This window comes from Leptopilina boulardi, unplaced genomic scaffold (genome assembly GCF_019393585.1).
Source record: "Leptopilina boulardi isolate dan_hultmark-lab unplaced genomic scaffold, ZJU_Lbou_2.1 LbouV2_214, whole genome shotgun sequence".
Lineage (NCBI taxonomy): Eukaryota > Metazoa > Arthropoda > Insecta > Hymenoptera > Figitidae > Leptopilina > Leptopilina boulardi.
The window spans coordinates 1,328,108-1,344,160 of record NW_026137768.1 but is presented as its reverse complement, the minus strand read 5'-3'; the positions used below and the strand labels follow the sequence as shown (position 1 = coordinate 1,344,160).

The 16,053-nt window shown below is 31.1% G+C and overlaps 1 protein-coding gene across 2 annotated transcripts in view; it reads left to right on the top strand.

Moving 5' to 3' along the window:
• Window positions 1-14,753: 14,753 nt before the first annotated feature.
• Window positions 14,754-16,053, top strand: part of LOC127279118 (TWiK family of potassium channels protein 7) — a 58,232-nt gene continuing 56,932 nt past the window's right edge. Inside the window, exon 1 of one of the 2 annotated variants that reach the window (XM_051301266.1) lies at window positions 14,754-14,897. Coding sequence is in view for 1 of the 2 variants with exons in the window: in XM_051301265.1 (XP_051157222.1) it covers window positions 14,880-14,897 (18 nt within the window). In the remaining variant the exon portion in view is untranslated. The remainder of the gene's footprint in view (window positions 14,898-16,053) is intronic. The other variant, XM_051301265.1, reaches the window with a different exon arrangement.

The following is a 16,053-nucleotide window of genomic DNA, read 5'->3' as shown; positions in this document are numbered from 1 at the left end:
TCCACATGGAGATACCGTTTTTCTCAAGATTTCCGGGAGATAAACGCGTTTTCAGCAAGTGTGCATTTATAATGAAAAATCATTTAAATTATTTAAATGAAAAGGAACCAAGTGGATCTGGGGGTACAGAATTGGGACCATTTGCCATTCCACCAAATCCTTATAAACTGTGGTACTGGCATAAAATGGCCCCAAATGAAGCAATTTTTGACTACTCCAGGCACTTCAATTGCTTCAATTGCGCCAATCCAATTAAAAGTCAGGAAGGGGACGCAGAAAACTGCATAAGATGCAGAAGTTTATTCGAAATTATGTTAGAAGAAATAAAGAGATGAATATAAAAAATAGTAGAAATTACAGAAAGTAATCATAAATTTCTTTCTTTCGTTTTGTCCATACCCAACACTTTAATCACAGATCAAGGTTTCTTGCACGTTTTTAGGCAGGTTATTTTTCTGTTTACATTGTCAGCCATATGCACCGCATGACGTAACTGCGCATGAACCAATATATATCTAAAGTTTTAGAGATGGGGAACACGACAGGGGAAATTTGTCTTATTAGACAAATTATTATTAGATCTTATTGATAAAAAACTTAAAGGTGATCCGATACTAATTTCCGCTTTGTGTAAAATAGTGTTGTACTTATTAATTTTTTTGTATAATACAATTTAAACATTTTCAATTTTTGTGTTTTATGACAAATAAAATTGATATGTAATTTAAATATTAGCGATAATTTTTGACAAAATCAACTGCAGCTCCACCTGTACATTTCTCATTTTGAAATATGTTTCGCCCTTCTGTTTACATTTTTTATTCTCAATGCTCATTTTTTATTTCGATAGTTTTTTGTGTTTTAGCTTTTTCTATTCGACCTTTTATCGAAATGTTTTTTTAGAATGGATAATGGTTATTAAAAAAGGGTCAAATTTGGGACTCTCTACTGTACACTTGTGACCAAATATGTCTAAACTTTTTTGTCCTTTTCTAACACATGTGTTATCATTGCAAAACTTGCATTAAAAGAGGACAAAAAGTGTACTGTTACGTGTTTTGTGATTTTGACTGTGCGTTCACCTTTAGCAATTGTGCACATGAGTTGGCCCTTCTATTTGTATTCTACATTCTCAATGGTTATTTTCTTTTTAATTTATCGTTCGATTTTAACTTTCCATCTTGTGCCTTTTTGATAAAAAAAGAAATAGATTACTTATTTATGAAATTAATATTTAGTTTCACATAACATCGATATGGCACCAAGTGCGGTTCGGTCTTACTTTGATAAGATAACAAATAAAAAAGTTAAATATAATGTGTGTGAAAAACAGTTGGCATATAACCAAAGCATTACAACTCTGGCTAATCATTTGGTTTGAAGAGATGGAAATCAATAACTCCGAGCAAAATAAGTAAAAGTAAAAAAAATTAAATAATTAAATAACATATAAAGCTCTTCATTTCTCTATTTGCTGCTTTAATATATTTTAAATCATACAATAAATCAACTTTGGAATTTACTTTTTTAGGTGGCGGTCATCGAGAAGTAGTTGTGACAGACAGTTTAATTTATATGATTGCTAAAGATGGTATGCCTTTGAGGACATTTGAATGAGAAGGTTTTCTACAAGTTCTGCAACCTATGTTGTGAAGTTATCTTCGATTAACAGCTCACTACTGAGATCAAACAACTCTGATGTCTATTGAAATTGAAACGAAACTTATAACTGATCCGAAAACTATACCTAACTTCAGATGTGCCTTAGGAGAAATTTGTAATGAATGGAAAATAAATGACGAGAAAATTGTTGTGATTGTAAGTGATGGTAGAAGTAATATCGAAGGAATAATTGAAAAAGAATTTGATGCTTATAAGCATGTATTGTGTCTTGCTCATCTCATCAACAGAATAGGATAAGCTGTTATTAGAATTTATAATTATAAAGCCCCTTCTGAAGTAGAAGAAAGCTCTATTCTTGACTTACATGAAGATGAACTAGCCGATATTATAGATTCGTTTGAAAGGGGGGAGAAAAATTTAAAAAAAAATTAAAATTAATTTAAAAGAATTGATTATAAAAGTAAAAAAAATTGTAAGATTTTTTCGTAGCAGTTCCGTTGCAACTGATGAGCTTATAAAAATACAGGCACAAGAAAATGAAAAATCAGAAAACCAAAGTTTAAAATTAATTCAAGAAGTTAGAACTCGTTGGAATTCATTTTACGACATGCTTGAGCGTTTTATTATTTTGGCAGAATATGTCAGCAAAATTATCTTCCAGCTTCAGAGAGAAAGAAGTATACGGCGTAGACTACCTACAATGCTTTCTTTTGATGAATTAGAAGCCACTGGAACAGGTGACAAAAGAACTTTCTTCTGAAAAAAATGTTACATTGAGCAAAACCCTTGATACTCAATCTTAAAAAGAAAACAGAAAACATTTAGCTTTATCTGAAATTGGTAAAAACTAAAAGAAAAAATTCTTATAGAAATCGATAATAGATTTTGTAAAATCGAACATGTACAGAACTTTGCAGCTGCTACAATTCTATACCCTCATTTTAAAAAACCTGCCTTTCAAAATCCATTAAGATATTCTTACTCCTTTTCTTCTATTGGTAAGTTTTCAATTTTTAATTTATTTCATAATTTTAGTAAATAATTATTTTTATGACAAAATTATAACATTTAAGCGAAACTTGTAGTAGCAGAAATAGAAAAAAATCGAGTTATACCACAAATAAATTTAAATAAAAAAAATCAAGAACCTTCCGAGGATGATTTTTGGTAGAAATTCGATGAAGTTATTATTAACAATTTAGAAGCAGATCAAGATGTCCCAGGCGGTATCCCAATCAAGCTAAGACAATGTGTCAATAGGTCTCCAGTTTCTCGACAAAAAAATTCTAATCCTTTTTAAAGTATGGGAAACATTAAAAGGGGAGAACCCTAATGTTCCCAAAGTTGCTTTAGAGTTTTTGCCAATTTTAGAAACTTCAGTGTCAGGCGAAAGTCATTTCTCTCACGCAGGACTCATTGCGAGTCAAATTAGAACTCGATTATCTCCTAAGCATTTAGATATGCTTCTTTTTCTAAAAAGTGTAGATAAAAAATTATAGAACTCTTAAATCTGTTTAGTAGCAGGATATTTCTTAAAAAATATATATGTAATTCTATTTCATATCGAAGATTCTTCTTAAATATACTTTCCAAATAAAGTGATAAATACTTTATAAATTTGTTAATTTCATTCATAAATATATTCTTATATGATAAAAAATTTAAATTCGACTTTTCGCTCTGATTAATCGATTACTAAAGTCGACATAATAAACTCGATCGAAGTTTTTAAAAAGAAAGTGACAATATTGCGAAAAATAAAATAAAATGCTGTCGCTGTTGAGATCAGGTCGATGTTTGTAGAAAATGTAATGCGGCACATTGTTTATACGTAAGTATCAAAACAAACAATTTTATGAATATTAATAATTATACTTTTGGAAGAAAATGGAAAATTCAGAGATTGAGGTAATGTATACACTTTATATTTAATTAATTCTCTTAGTATCAAAAGTGTAAGTTATACGTTATTATTAACATTTGAAGGTTTTAGTAGATTTTAAATTGTTATGGTATGTTTTATTTTTTAAAAATAGGCATAAAAAGCAAAAGGTTAGATTTTTAATTTTTTAAAACTTTCTATATATCAGCAATATAATGTAGTTGAATTTTGTCAAATAAAATATTCTCAAATGAATACACATAATTTTATCAAACTTAAATAAATTTTGTTTCACAGGATCGTGTGCTACTGATAACATGCGTTGTTTGCGATATCCAGTTTCAGACAGAGGAGGCAGAACATCATCCATGCTTCTCTGAAATTGATATTACAGATTTGTTCACGTACAATGAATATGCTGGTACCAGTGAACAAATTGATTCATTGATGAATTAAATGCACCTTGAATATCTAGATGAAGATGTTTGTATATAATTTAAATTCAACCTCATATTCCAACCTAATCTGAATAGTCTAACCCTTCTAGGGATAGATTATTGTTTTTTGCAATTTTCCATTTTAAAAACTTGACAATAATTTACTTGTAGTAAGCACAGCTCTCCTTAGAAATGATAAAAAAACTAAAAATAAGCATCATGAATCTGTTGGGGGAACTATATTTATCTATCCTGATTTTTTTATTAAAAAAAAATGTTCCCATTAATTATCAATACTTTTTTATTATAGTATGAGGCAGCAGATTTCTGATCGATGAAAAGATAATTGAATATTAAACCTAAAATTGCTGATGGTGATTGTTCAATGGAAATTGTCAACAACGAAAACATGGAACTCAGTATGTTTAGATTTTATTCAAATTTCGACTTATTTACTATCTTTCTATCCGAATTATCGATGCTGTGTGGGATGAGAATGTCAAGTCAGTTGGTTTTTGTATAAAGTTGAGCATCCCGTGCGGGGTTTCTGGTCCCCCATTGGGCGCCTCCCTAGGTGGTGGATCAGGGAACGCCCTCTAGATATAGAGGGTACCGTTGTTACCGGGGCCAACCAAAACCAGCAGATTCGTTAAACATGATGAGCAGTGAAAAAACAATGGAAAACGACCTGCGGGGTAACCTGTCCCTCACCGGTTCCGATCGTCAAGCGCCTGGCGTAGGGGAGATGGCCGGTGGCCCGTGGATGCAGCAGGGCAAAACCGCTTTAAGTGTACCACGAATTGTTGTGGAACGAATTGATGGAGGAAAATCGAGGAGAGGAAGTACTCCAAGTGTGGGTAGTTGCGGCAGCGTTTTTAGCAACGCCTCTGCAGAGGACATGGAGAGCAGTAATAGGGACCGTGACAAGTGCGTCCAGCTGCGACTAGAGGAGGCAGAATGCCTTGACATGATCGAGATAGAAGTGAGGAGAATGCTCAAGTCATGCCAGGTGCAGAAAAACGTCGACATGACGATAAAGGACTGCCTGAAGAACCTTGCACTTATAGTGCTGAAGGTCAAAGGCAAGCATGAAGAGGCAAAGAAGGAGGACGAACGCTTCTACGAAAGATTGGTGTTTTCTGAGGAGGCGCGTTAAGATCGCAGAAAAAGACGAGTTAGGTTCCAGGCGAACGTCCTCAAAAACGTTGTCCTGCAAAGTCAGAAAAGGACGAGAAGCTCTAGCAGTACCGAGGTTGCTAAGGAGCTTAAGAAGAAGAAAAAAGCAGTGACCCAGGAGATTTAATCTGGAAGCAAGACGTCGTTGAAACCATATCAAGCCGAAAGGAAGCAGACGGCGACAAGAGGATCGACAATTATCGTAAAGGTCGCAGAGGGTAGGACGTACGCCGACGTCTTGGGGAAGCTCTGAAGGGAGGTTGACCCGGAGACGAGTCGAACGAGCAGACGGCGGATCAAAGGGTCACACTGGAGATCCGCGACCTGGACTGCCTCACCCAGGAAGCCAAAGTGCAGGAAGCTCTGGGAGCAACCCTGAAAACACCAGCTGTCACACGAAAGGTGACGGTCTAGGGACCCAACAAGCGGGGTTTAAAACTTGCTGTTGTAGTCACTAACCAGGAGGACGCCAGTAGGCTGGTAGACTGGGGACGCATAAAGGTGGGCTTTATGTCTTGCCCCATACGGAGAAGGCTCATGGTTGTTCGGTGCCACAGGTACCTGGGCTACGGACACCTAGGAAGAGGTTGCAGGGCTGCTGACAGGTCGACTGCGTGCTTTAAGTGCGGAGAAGTCGACCATAAGGCAGCATATAAATATTAATAACTTTATATTGTTGTAGATAAAGATGGAAATGCTAAAAAGTCTTCAGAGAATTATCTAGTACTTCTAGAGTTGGTTAAAAACTCACCAATTCTCTGGAATCACAGAATTGCTATTCAAGAAAGAAGTCCTATAGCTAAAGTTAAGGCATGGAATTAAATTCTATTAAGTTTCCCCGGTAAAAATTTTTAATTATATTTAATTATTTCTGTAAAGTACAGTTTATTTTAATGAGATAAATGTTTTACAGGTTGTAGTAAAGACTTTACTGTAAAGAAATTCGCATCCTTAAAAGAAGTGTCTTTAAAGCGTAAAGCCCATGTGCCAAGTGGGTCTGCCCAACGCACCCAAAAATATTGGATGTTTGATGAAGCTCTTTCTTTTCTAAACGATGTGATTGAACCTGCATCGTAAGTAAATTTCTAATTTTTTAAACGTCCTAAATTTAAAAAAGAAGTCTTCTAACGTTTAGTTTATCAAAAAATAATTGTTCATACACTTTATAAATAAATTCTTCCTCTCCTTTCTTGAGTCTTAAAGTTTTAGAGAAAGTTTATGACATTGCGTACCATTTTTGCTTTTTTTGTAGGAAACAACGAGTAAGAAAACAAAAAACTTTTTTAAACTTTTATTTTCTATTATGTTAATCTTATAAACATCGAGCTAGAAAACAAAAAAACCTTTTTAAACTTTCGCTTTCTATTATTTTCATTTCAGAACAATAAGCAATATTCTACCTTCCAAACTGTCCGAGGAAAATAATAATGTTCACAAGGACTTGGGAGTCAACGCAAGGGGAAGCTCACAAGTATCAAGTATAGCAGTATAGTTAATTTCTATTTCCTAAATTAATATTATAAAGACACACACCTGCAAAATTACTTCCGAAATACATTGAAGTGAAAACTTAAACTAAAATCTGTCAGAGATTAAATAAAATAAAGTTAAAAAATTAGTACTACAAAAATGTACTAGTTTTTCTAACTGTTTTAGGTAGAAACAAAGTAGAAATAAACAAACCATTTAAAAATTAAATTAAATTGAAAAAAATAAAAGTAACCTGATGTCAATAACAGGATGCCAGTTTTAGCATCATGTTGATGAAAACTTATGAGTTCTTTAATATATTTGCAGGTACGAGAAAAAAGCCTTTGTCAATCGATGATGAAATTATAAAGTGCATTGAAACTATAATCAGTCCAAAAAAATGGAATACAGTAGTTGCGAACAATTCGGACCATATGTGGGGAAAGAAATTGAGAAGATAGACAATGATTATCAAAAAATGGACGTACAAATACAAATTTTGAAAATACTTTAAAATGCAATATTCCGATAGAGAAATATTTTAGAAATTGATCTCTTTTGCAATGCATAAGTTTAACTTAATTTTAATGTTTGTTTATTTCAGGATTTGTTTAAATAGGGATTCCTAAGATCATTAAGTATAACTTTTTATTTAAACAATTGTTTTTTCGTACATTGTTTGAAACTAAGACTGACTAGCTGCATTTAATATTTCCGTCAAATGAATAATATTCGTAATATAAAATCTAAGAAAATTATTTTTTTGTTTTAAATATGTTTGCTAACTTAATTTTAATATTCATATATTCTGGTATTTATGTTTAATTACGTAAAGTTTAAAACGAAGACTGACTAGCTGCATTTAATATTCCCGTCAAATGAATAATATTTTTAATATAACAATTAAGTAAATTATTTTAATATTTAACTACATTTTAAGCACAAAATTGTGATACTATTGATAAAAACTCAGTAAAAAGCCGACTACATTTTTTGTTAATTTAAAATTACATGTTATATGAATGTGATTTGGTGAGCCTTATTTAATGTACGATAAATAAATAACAATGTTGATAGTTAAATCCCTTTCCAACATTTATTTCTTTTTCTTATTTACGCCGTCGTACACACTATTGGGATCTGAAAACGTGACGTATCGTGACGTCACAGTCATTGTGACGTTTCAATATGGCTTCCGTTAGCAGGTAGTATAATTGTAAACATTGCGGTGCGTGATATTGAAATAATGAGAAAATAGTATTAAAACGTCAAATTGAAAAAAATCGCTATGATATTAAATATAAGTGACGTGTGTGCATTTGCAAATGCAACTCCATCAACCAGAAATTTTCTGGAAGATGAAAAATAATTACATGCGGAACATCTTCTGTTTTGCGAGAAGGAAGCAGAGGAAGACAATTTAATTAATTCTTTTTTACAAATAATTTTTACTTCATACAGAATTTATTATGTGATCTACGAATTTTCGTTTATTATTAATCAAATTTTATAATCTGCTTGTGTATTATTACAATTATTTACTCTGACCGACATATTTGTATACATATACATAACACGTCTTTCTATTTCCCTGCCGGAAGGGTGGTGCTGAATTGGTACTGGAAAATTGGAACTGAGGGCTCAGTACTAATTTGGTGCATTTTGGTACTGAAATGGAACTGGGAAATTTACCTGCGAAAAGGATCGAGTTACCGTTAATACCCTCATAAAAGTGAAAAGCGACTAGCTTTTTCAATATGTTTAAACTAATACTTTATATTTATTTCAATATTTTATTTGTTATTCCTAGATTTATATTATTTTCATACATTATTATGCATATGATATGTCCTTTGGCAGCTAAATTCAAAAATGATGTCCATTTTTTTGTCAAACTTAAGGTATACGAGATATATTATAACTTTTTTAAATGTAATTATTTTTTGATAAATTTTAGATATTCATAATCTGGAAATATTAACGAATCTCAATATATATTTTTTAAAGTTGAGTTATTAAAATTATAAATTTTTTAAGCAATAAAACTCGGGTTAAAATTTTAATCCTTCAACAAAGGACCTAGGGGTCTATTGTTCAAGGAGGGATTGCAATATAATTTCCAAACTTAACAGAAATTTTCTACAAACTATTATGTTTTTTTTGCTGTTTTACACGTATATCGTTAGAGACGGTTTGTTGATCTTATATACCTTTAAAACTATTGTTAAAGTACTTTAAAAATGTCTTCTTATGGGTTACCAGGTAGTGGTACTGAAGTGGAACTCAAGCCAAGTCCAATTCAGTACCATTCCAGTACCACTCTTTCGGTAGGGTTTTACGAAGTCTCAGTTTTTATAATTATTAAAATGATTAATTTTTAGTTAATAATTCATGTGTATAAAAGATATATTAAAAATTCATGATTTCTTTTTTGGCTTCGTAGGTGTGGTCGACATGAACCTTTTTCTCCGAATTCAGATGATAATAACAATGATAAATCGAGCAATTCAATAGAAAAAAAACGCAGCAAAACTCTTTGCTTTTCGTTTTTCACGGATAAAATTCCATTTTTGTTTTTGCAAATTGAAAATAATCTCGTTCTGGCTGTCAAATTTTACCTGCTAACGAAGCTTTATTAATTTGTCACTAAGCGGCGCATCGCAGTGCTGCGGATCCCAATACCTCAAATGTCTTCAAAACGGAATGATCTTGCCATGAGACTCTTCCTGGTCCCATGAAGTAATCTTTGAAATAGTTTCTAATAGTTTTGGCATGGGTGTTTTTAGCTTTTTGAGTCTGAGGGATGTCCAAAGGTTGTAAGGCACTGCTGTCGAGATTTCCAACTTGATCAGCCAAATTCTTAGGGCAGTAATTTTGAAAATCTTGCAGCAAATTTTTTTCTTCTCGTAGAATAAAATTGTGCAAGCACACGGTTGCCAAAACAATTAATTTGATTACAGCTAGATTAGCTATGATTCGGGTATGAAAAATCCTCCACATGGCCACTAATATGCCAAAGGCATTTTCTATTACTCAGCGAGCTCTGCTTAACCTGTAATAAATATAATAAAAAATATATAGGCATAATATCGTAAAATACGTACCTAAAAGCATTAAATTGCTGATCTGATGTGGAAATGTTTCGTAATGTTAGGGTTTTTTGATCTCGTCAAAATCAAAGGGCGACAAAGTTCTTCACCTAAACTTTCAAGAAACTTTTTTCTTTGTGAATGCTTCACAGACGTGATCGAATTATTTTCTTTGAAAATAATTAACGCCGCGATGGCTGTCGTATCCAAAAGATTAAAACACAATGCCAAGGGCAGCGTAATGTTGCTCTTTTTGTGCTGAATTGGGATAACATCTTGTCCATCGTATCCACACCACGCCCAAAATTTTTTAATTCCTTGCTTTATATTTCATTTTTCTGTGCAAAATATTTAGATATAAGAGTTTTAAAATATTTACAAATTTAAAAATTTGTTCGGGGGTTAGATAGGGGAAAACAACCCCTGAAAATATTATTTCAAATAAAAGACTTTATCAACAAAAAATTTGTCTTTTGCAAAAATTATCTATAAAATAGCAGAAAAACTTTCTTTTCATTTTGAAAATATTTTCAAGACTGGAACTTTATTTTTCGGGAGTAACTACCCCTAGTACTAGTAGGGGGATACCCCTACTAATTTTTTTTTCATATTATTCAATTATTTCTATTCTACAATATACTAGTTTTTAAAAAAAATTGATAGAAAACTTTTTAAGAAATTAAATTAAATGTATCACTGTTGCAGGTTAAGGATAGGAATCCTATGTTAATTGAGGGCCTCCATGCAATAAGGGGACGAACGCTCGAACTCAGGTAAAAGTATTGTCCGCCCCACTACTAGCGCCCTGCGCTGTCTACAACGTGTTTCAGGAAGCATTTAGCATTGCTTTTGGGATGTTTGAAAAAATAATTTAAAAAATTGTTGTTAGAAATTAGGTACATATTATATTAGATTTAAATTATACTCTACAGTCGTTTATAAAATTAATTTATATACAAAAAGTTTTTAAACAGATAACAAGTTCGAAGGTTTGAAAAATATATAACAATTAAATGTATTACAGTACCTGTACATATTTTTAAACTTATTTGCTTCAATTGTTTTATAATATTTAATGTAAATATTAAAACCACAAATATTTAATGTAAATTCTTAAATTACAAACAACTTATTTGCTCTAATTTTTTATAATATTTAATGTAAATATTAAAACCAAAAACACTGAATGTAAATTTTTAAATTACAAAAAATATTTTATAAACTTCTACGTTTAAAAGTGTTGCGCAGCGCATATTTTTTTGTTACATTTTTTAATTCTTTTTCTTTTTTCCACCGTTTAATCATTGTTTTTTGAAATATTTTTTTATAAAAACTACGACCCTTTTTACTTAAATAAGGTAATAATTTCTCGACATCTACTATTTTTTCTTTACTAATTCCGACACTTTCAGCCAAACCGGGGCTAGTTGTTTCTAAGGAATCGAAAAAATTAGAGCTTTTTATTATCGAGAAATTAACTGGTTTTTCACTGTAGGAATAATAGACATCAACAGTACCATTACCATAATATGAAATTTTTACAACATTGCTGATTTTAATTTGGCTTAATTCTTTGGTTTTATCGACGTGCTTTTCGTTATCTACAACATTCTTTTTGGAAACATCAATCATAATAAAAGGCGGATTTCTCGAAGTTTGAATTAAATCTACATACTCGTCAATTGTTTAAATTTTTTCTCGTTTTTTTTCTTTTTGCCGTATATACAAAAATTTCTATCACATACACTATAAGTGTGTCCACGCACAGGGTACAAATGAACGATTTCGGTCTGGTATTTAACAGATAACCAAGACAAAAACAAAACGGTCAAATAATTCCTATTTTGACCACCGGCCGCGTAAGAATATAAAAAAAAATTTTGAAAATGGTTTCGCTCCAATTCTTTTTCAATTACATGTTGAATTAAATTACAAACTGTGTTAGAGCCTTTTTTTAAAATACCCTCCAAAAAATAAAACATCCCCCACAGCACCGAAAATTTCCTAAAGATTTATTTGCAAACTTCGGAAACTTTAATTGCAAAGTTTAGAGAAAATTGTATAAAGATTTAAATGTCCAAAATGAATAAATGTTTGGCGTAAAACTTGACGGAAGATTTAAATTAAATTTTCCAGAAATTTTCGACGCGAAAATTGACTAAACCACCTTAAATAGTAAATTTATATAAAACCTCAATGTTATTATACTATGCTTGTTAAGTTACAAAATTCTGAAAAAAATTGCATCTTTCTACGTGCATTACAAAAAAGTTAATAAATAGCAACAATTATTTGTTTAAACAATTTATAATAATAGTAACAAATTTTATGAAAATAAACCAATCTGTAAGAAAATTTATTAAAAAATCACCAATTTTCAAAATTTTCTGTGAATTTTTCTTAAACTTTGCAAAAGTATTTATTTTTGTGTACTTTATAAGTGGTAAAAAACTCAGTACCTCTATCCATGGTAGAAATTGAGATATTCGGGTTCAAAGTAGGAACAATTAACATAGGATTCCTATCCTTAACATGCAACAGTGATACATTTAATTTAATTTCTTAAAAAGTTTTCTATCAATTTTTTTTAAAAACTACTATATTGTAGAATGGAAATAATTGAATAATATGAAAAAAAATTTAGTAGGGGTATCCCCCTACTAGTACTATAGGGGTAGTTACCCCCGGAAAATAAAGTTCCAGTCTTGAAAATATTTTCAAAATAAAAAATGTGTCGTGGTTTGGGGATCAGAGCTCCCTACCCCCATGTATTTTGAACCGCTAAACACGAATTTGAAGTATGTTTTCTTCCTGGGTGTCTAGATTTCTTCCTAACCTCAAAAAACGTAAAATTTTTAGTGGTATAAATGTTTTTACAAAAATTGTTGGATTTATATGAAACTTATTATTCGGGGGTTTTCGAGGTCGCTGATTACAAATTTGAAGTCAGATTTTCAAAATTCAAAATGGCGAGTCCAATATGGCGGACAAATTTTTAAAAATTTAGTAAATTCTATTAAAACTTGTTACCCGGAGGTTTTTGAGGTCGCTGATTATGAATCTGAAGTTCGATTTGCAAAATTCAAAATGTCCTATCCAATATGGCGGTTAAATATTTTGAAAATTGGTGATTTTTTAATAAATTTTCTTACAGATTGGTATATTTTCATAAAATTTGTTACTTGGAGGTTAGTATATTGTATGCGGGGTGCTATTTAAAAGAAACTACCTGCTACGAATAGACCTTTAGTCTATAGTAGTAAAATAACTTCTTATTTGTGTCTGCGTCCAGGACACCTCCACGTGGTCACGGAGGGCAACTGAGTTTGTCCGATATCCGGCTAACTCCCTGGATAACGGCTTAGATGCCGTCTTAGCAAACTCATAAGCAAAATTACGAGACAGGGATACAGAATCCCAGAATCGGCTGCTAAGGGTGAGAAAGTGCACGGAAAAAAATAGTTCGCGAAACTTTCGTAAACTAGTTTTTTACTTTTGGACGGTCCCAAAGTTTGGAAATCTTTCATTAACTTTTTCCAAGATTTCACGAACGTTCATCACTCTCTTCATAACAATCAATGTCTGCGCACGCGCACAAAAAAAAGTTCATGAAATCTTGGAAAATGTTAATGAAAGATTTCCAAACTTTGGGCCCGTCCTAAAGTAAACAACTAGTTTACGAAAGTTTCACGAACTATTTTTTTCCGTGTGTGCCCGAAGGCATCGTCATCCAATGACCACAGCTTTACGTTGGTTGGTGACTTGACTAATGTAGAGTATGAAGCTACAACAAAAAAAGTTTCATGAAAATATACTAATCTTTAAGAAAATTTTTTTAAAAATTACCAATTTTCAAAATATTTAACCGCCATATTGGATCAGCCATTTTGAATTTTAAAAATCTGACTTTAGATTCGCACTCAGCGACCTCGAAAATCTCGGTGTAACAAGTTTTAATAGAATTTATTAAATTTTTACAAATTCGACCGCCATGTTGGATCCGCCATTTTGAATTTTAAAAATCTTACTTCAGATTCGCAATCAGCGATCTCAAAAATCCCTAGATAACAAGTTTCATATAATTCCAACAATTTTCGTAAAAAAATTTATATCACTAAAAATTTCACACGTTTTTTGAGGTTAGGAAGAAATCCAGTCCCCCAGGAAGAAAATAGACTTCGAATTCGTGTTCAGCGGCTTAAAATACATGGTGGTAGGGTTCTTTGATCCCCGAACCTCGACAATTTTTTTTATTTTATAAAGAAAACATTTAACCTACCCTGCACTGAGAAAACTGTAGATTAAAATTCAGAGGTTCAAAAAGTGTATGATTCCTTTTATTATTACAGAGAGTTTAATAGTCCTTCTAGAATGATTTTTGAATAGAGAAATGAAATCTGCTTGTATATTCTGTTTTACTATATTTAGAGGGTTAAATATTGCGCAGAAAGTGATCCGCGAACGTATTTATTTCTCAATCGAATAGACTGAATCTTTCCTCCAATAGAAATGGCTTAACTATCTGAGAATAGTGTATTTTATTATTTAGATTATTTTTCAATAGCTAACTCTCAAATATAAACTCTTTATCCCTCCAAATGTTCACTTCAAACCTCCAGTCCGGCGAAAGTTAATATAGTGAACTGATTATCAGTAACTTTCAATATTTTTGTAGCAGAAAACAAAATTTTTAACTTCAGGATAATTTATATTTCGAAGGGATCCGCCTGTTCACCGAAGATGTATGAAACCCACTAAAACAAATATCTTCTTAATTCTTTTGTATTTTTGAAAAAATTGAAACAACTTTGTTATTTAACAATTCCTTTCCCTTTTTATGATATTTTTTAAAAAAGGATAAAATTGGTGGGAAAAGGCCCAAGAAGTAGATGAAAATGTTCAAAAATTTACAATATCTAGATTTTAATTAAAAAATGTTATTTTTTTCTTATATAATCTTTAAAAAAAATTTCAATGATGACAATTTAATCTGTCCGTTTCTGTAAACTTAAAAAATGGAATTTTTTAGAACGTCATGTTAGAAGCATGTGGCTCAGTTAATATTAAACCAGCAACGCAGCCGCATTAAATTTGTTTGAAGTGTACATTGTAAAGAACCACGTTAAATAAAAACTCTAAATAAATAATAACATTGCCCTGCAAGTATCTGAATTTGTTTCAAAACTTAATATATATGTATATATGTTTTTACAAAAATTTGTAAGTAGATAATTCTGACAATAATTTTAATAATTATTTGTAAATATTTATGGATATTATTTATTTTATTTTAAGATATTATTTATTTAATTACATTTCTGGAGCTCTATTTAAATACACTTTTACAACTCTTGCAGTTGCTAAAAAAATTTTCCCTGATGAGAAACATTGTTTCGCTTCTGCTCTGCACCTTAGGCTTACAAAAATAACATGTATCTTAAAATAAATTGGTGACAGTGCAGCAAAATTGAAATCCACTATTAAAAAAGTTCATAACTTTCTACTTTTACTCGATTTTAACAAATTCTGTCAAACAAAAAGTAATAAAATTTAGAAAATTATAAAACCAGATTTTTAAATTACTATTTTTTCGTATTTATATTACTCAGGCGATATGAAAGAAAATTAATATTTTTTTATAAATAATCCAAAGAGAACAACATTGCTTGACAATATTGTCTCAATATTGACAGGTAGTGTTGCCTCAATTTTACAAAACAAAATGAACTATCAGATGCACAACTTTGTTTATAACCTACATAAATGTAGTAATCGTAATATACAACTCACTTACAACTTTAATAAATATATGTACTTAACTTTACTATTTAGTATATTGCACTTAATTTGTCTAATTGTTTGTATTCCTCAAAAGTAAATTTTACATTTTTTAACAGATTATTCAAATAATAAAATAAAGTTGTAAATGATCAAAGACAAATCAGACGATTAAATTCAATTTTTATTTTGCCGGCAGTCTAAAGGTTAAACATTAAGTGGGAGTGACACCTTTGAGGTCTATTTTGAACCTGTTTTTCATGAATTTTTTTAAGACACAGGAATAAAGTAAACAAAATTTGGTTTCGAGGACTTTATTTGTTAACCTTTTAAGTTTACGAAAATATATTTATAATTAAAAAAGTTTCAATTTGTTGCTTATAGAGGGCGCTGAAGTTGATCTCCTTTCTTTGCAGGGCAAATCGGTGGGCAAGATTCTGGTTAGACCGTTTAATATAAAACAAAAATTCAAATTTTTTCTGAATCTGTCATAGATTTAGCTAAAGAGTATTTAGGGTCTATTTTAAAAATATTAATTTTTGTGGATTTGGCAGCTGTTTGAAAAAAAAGTCGATTTTTAGGGCGAAATTTTTTCAAA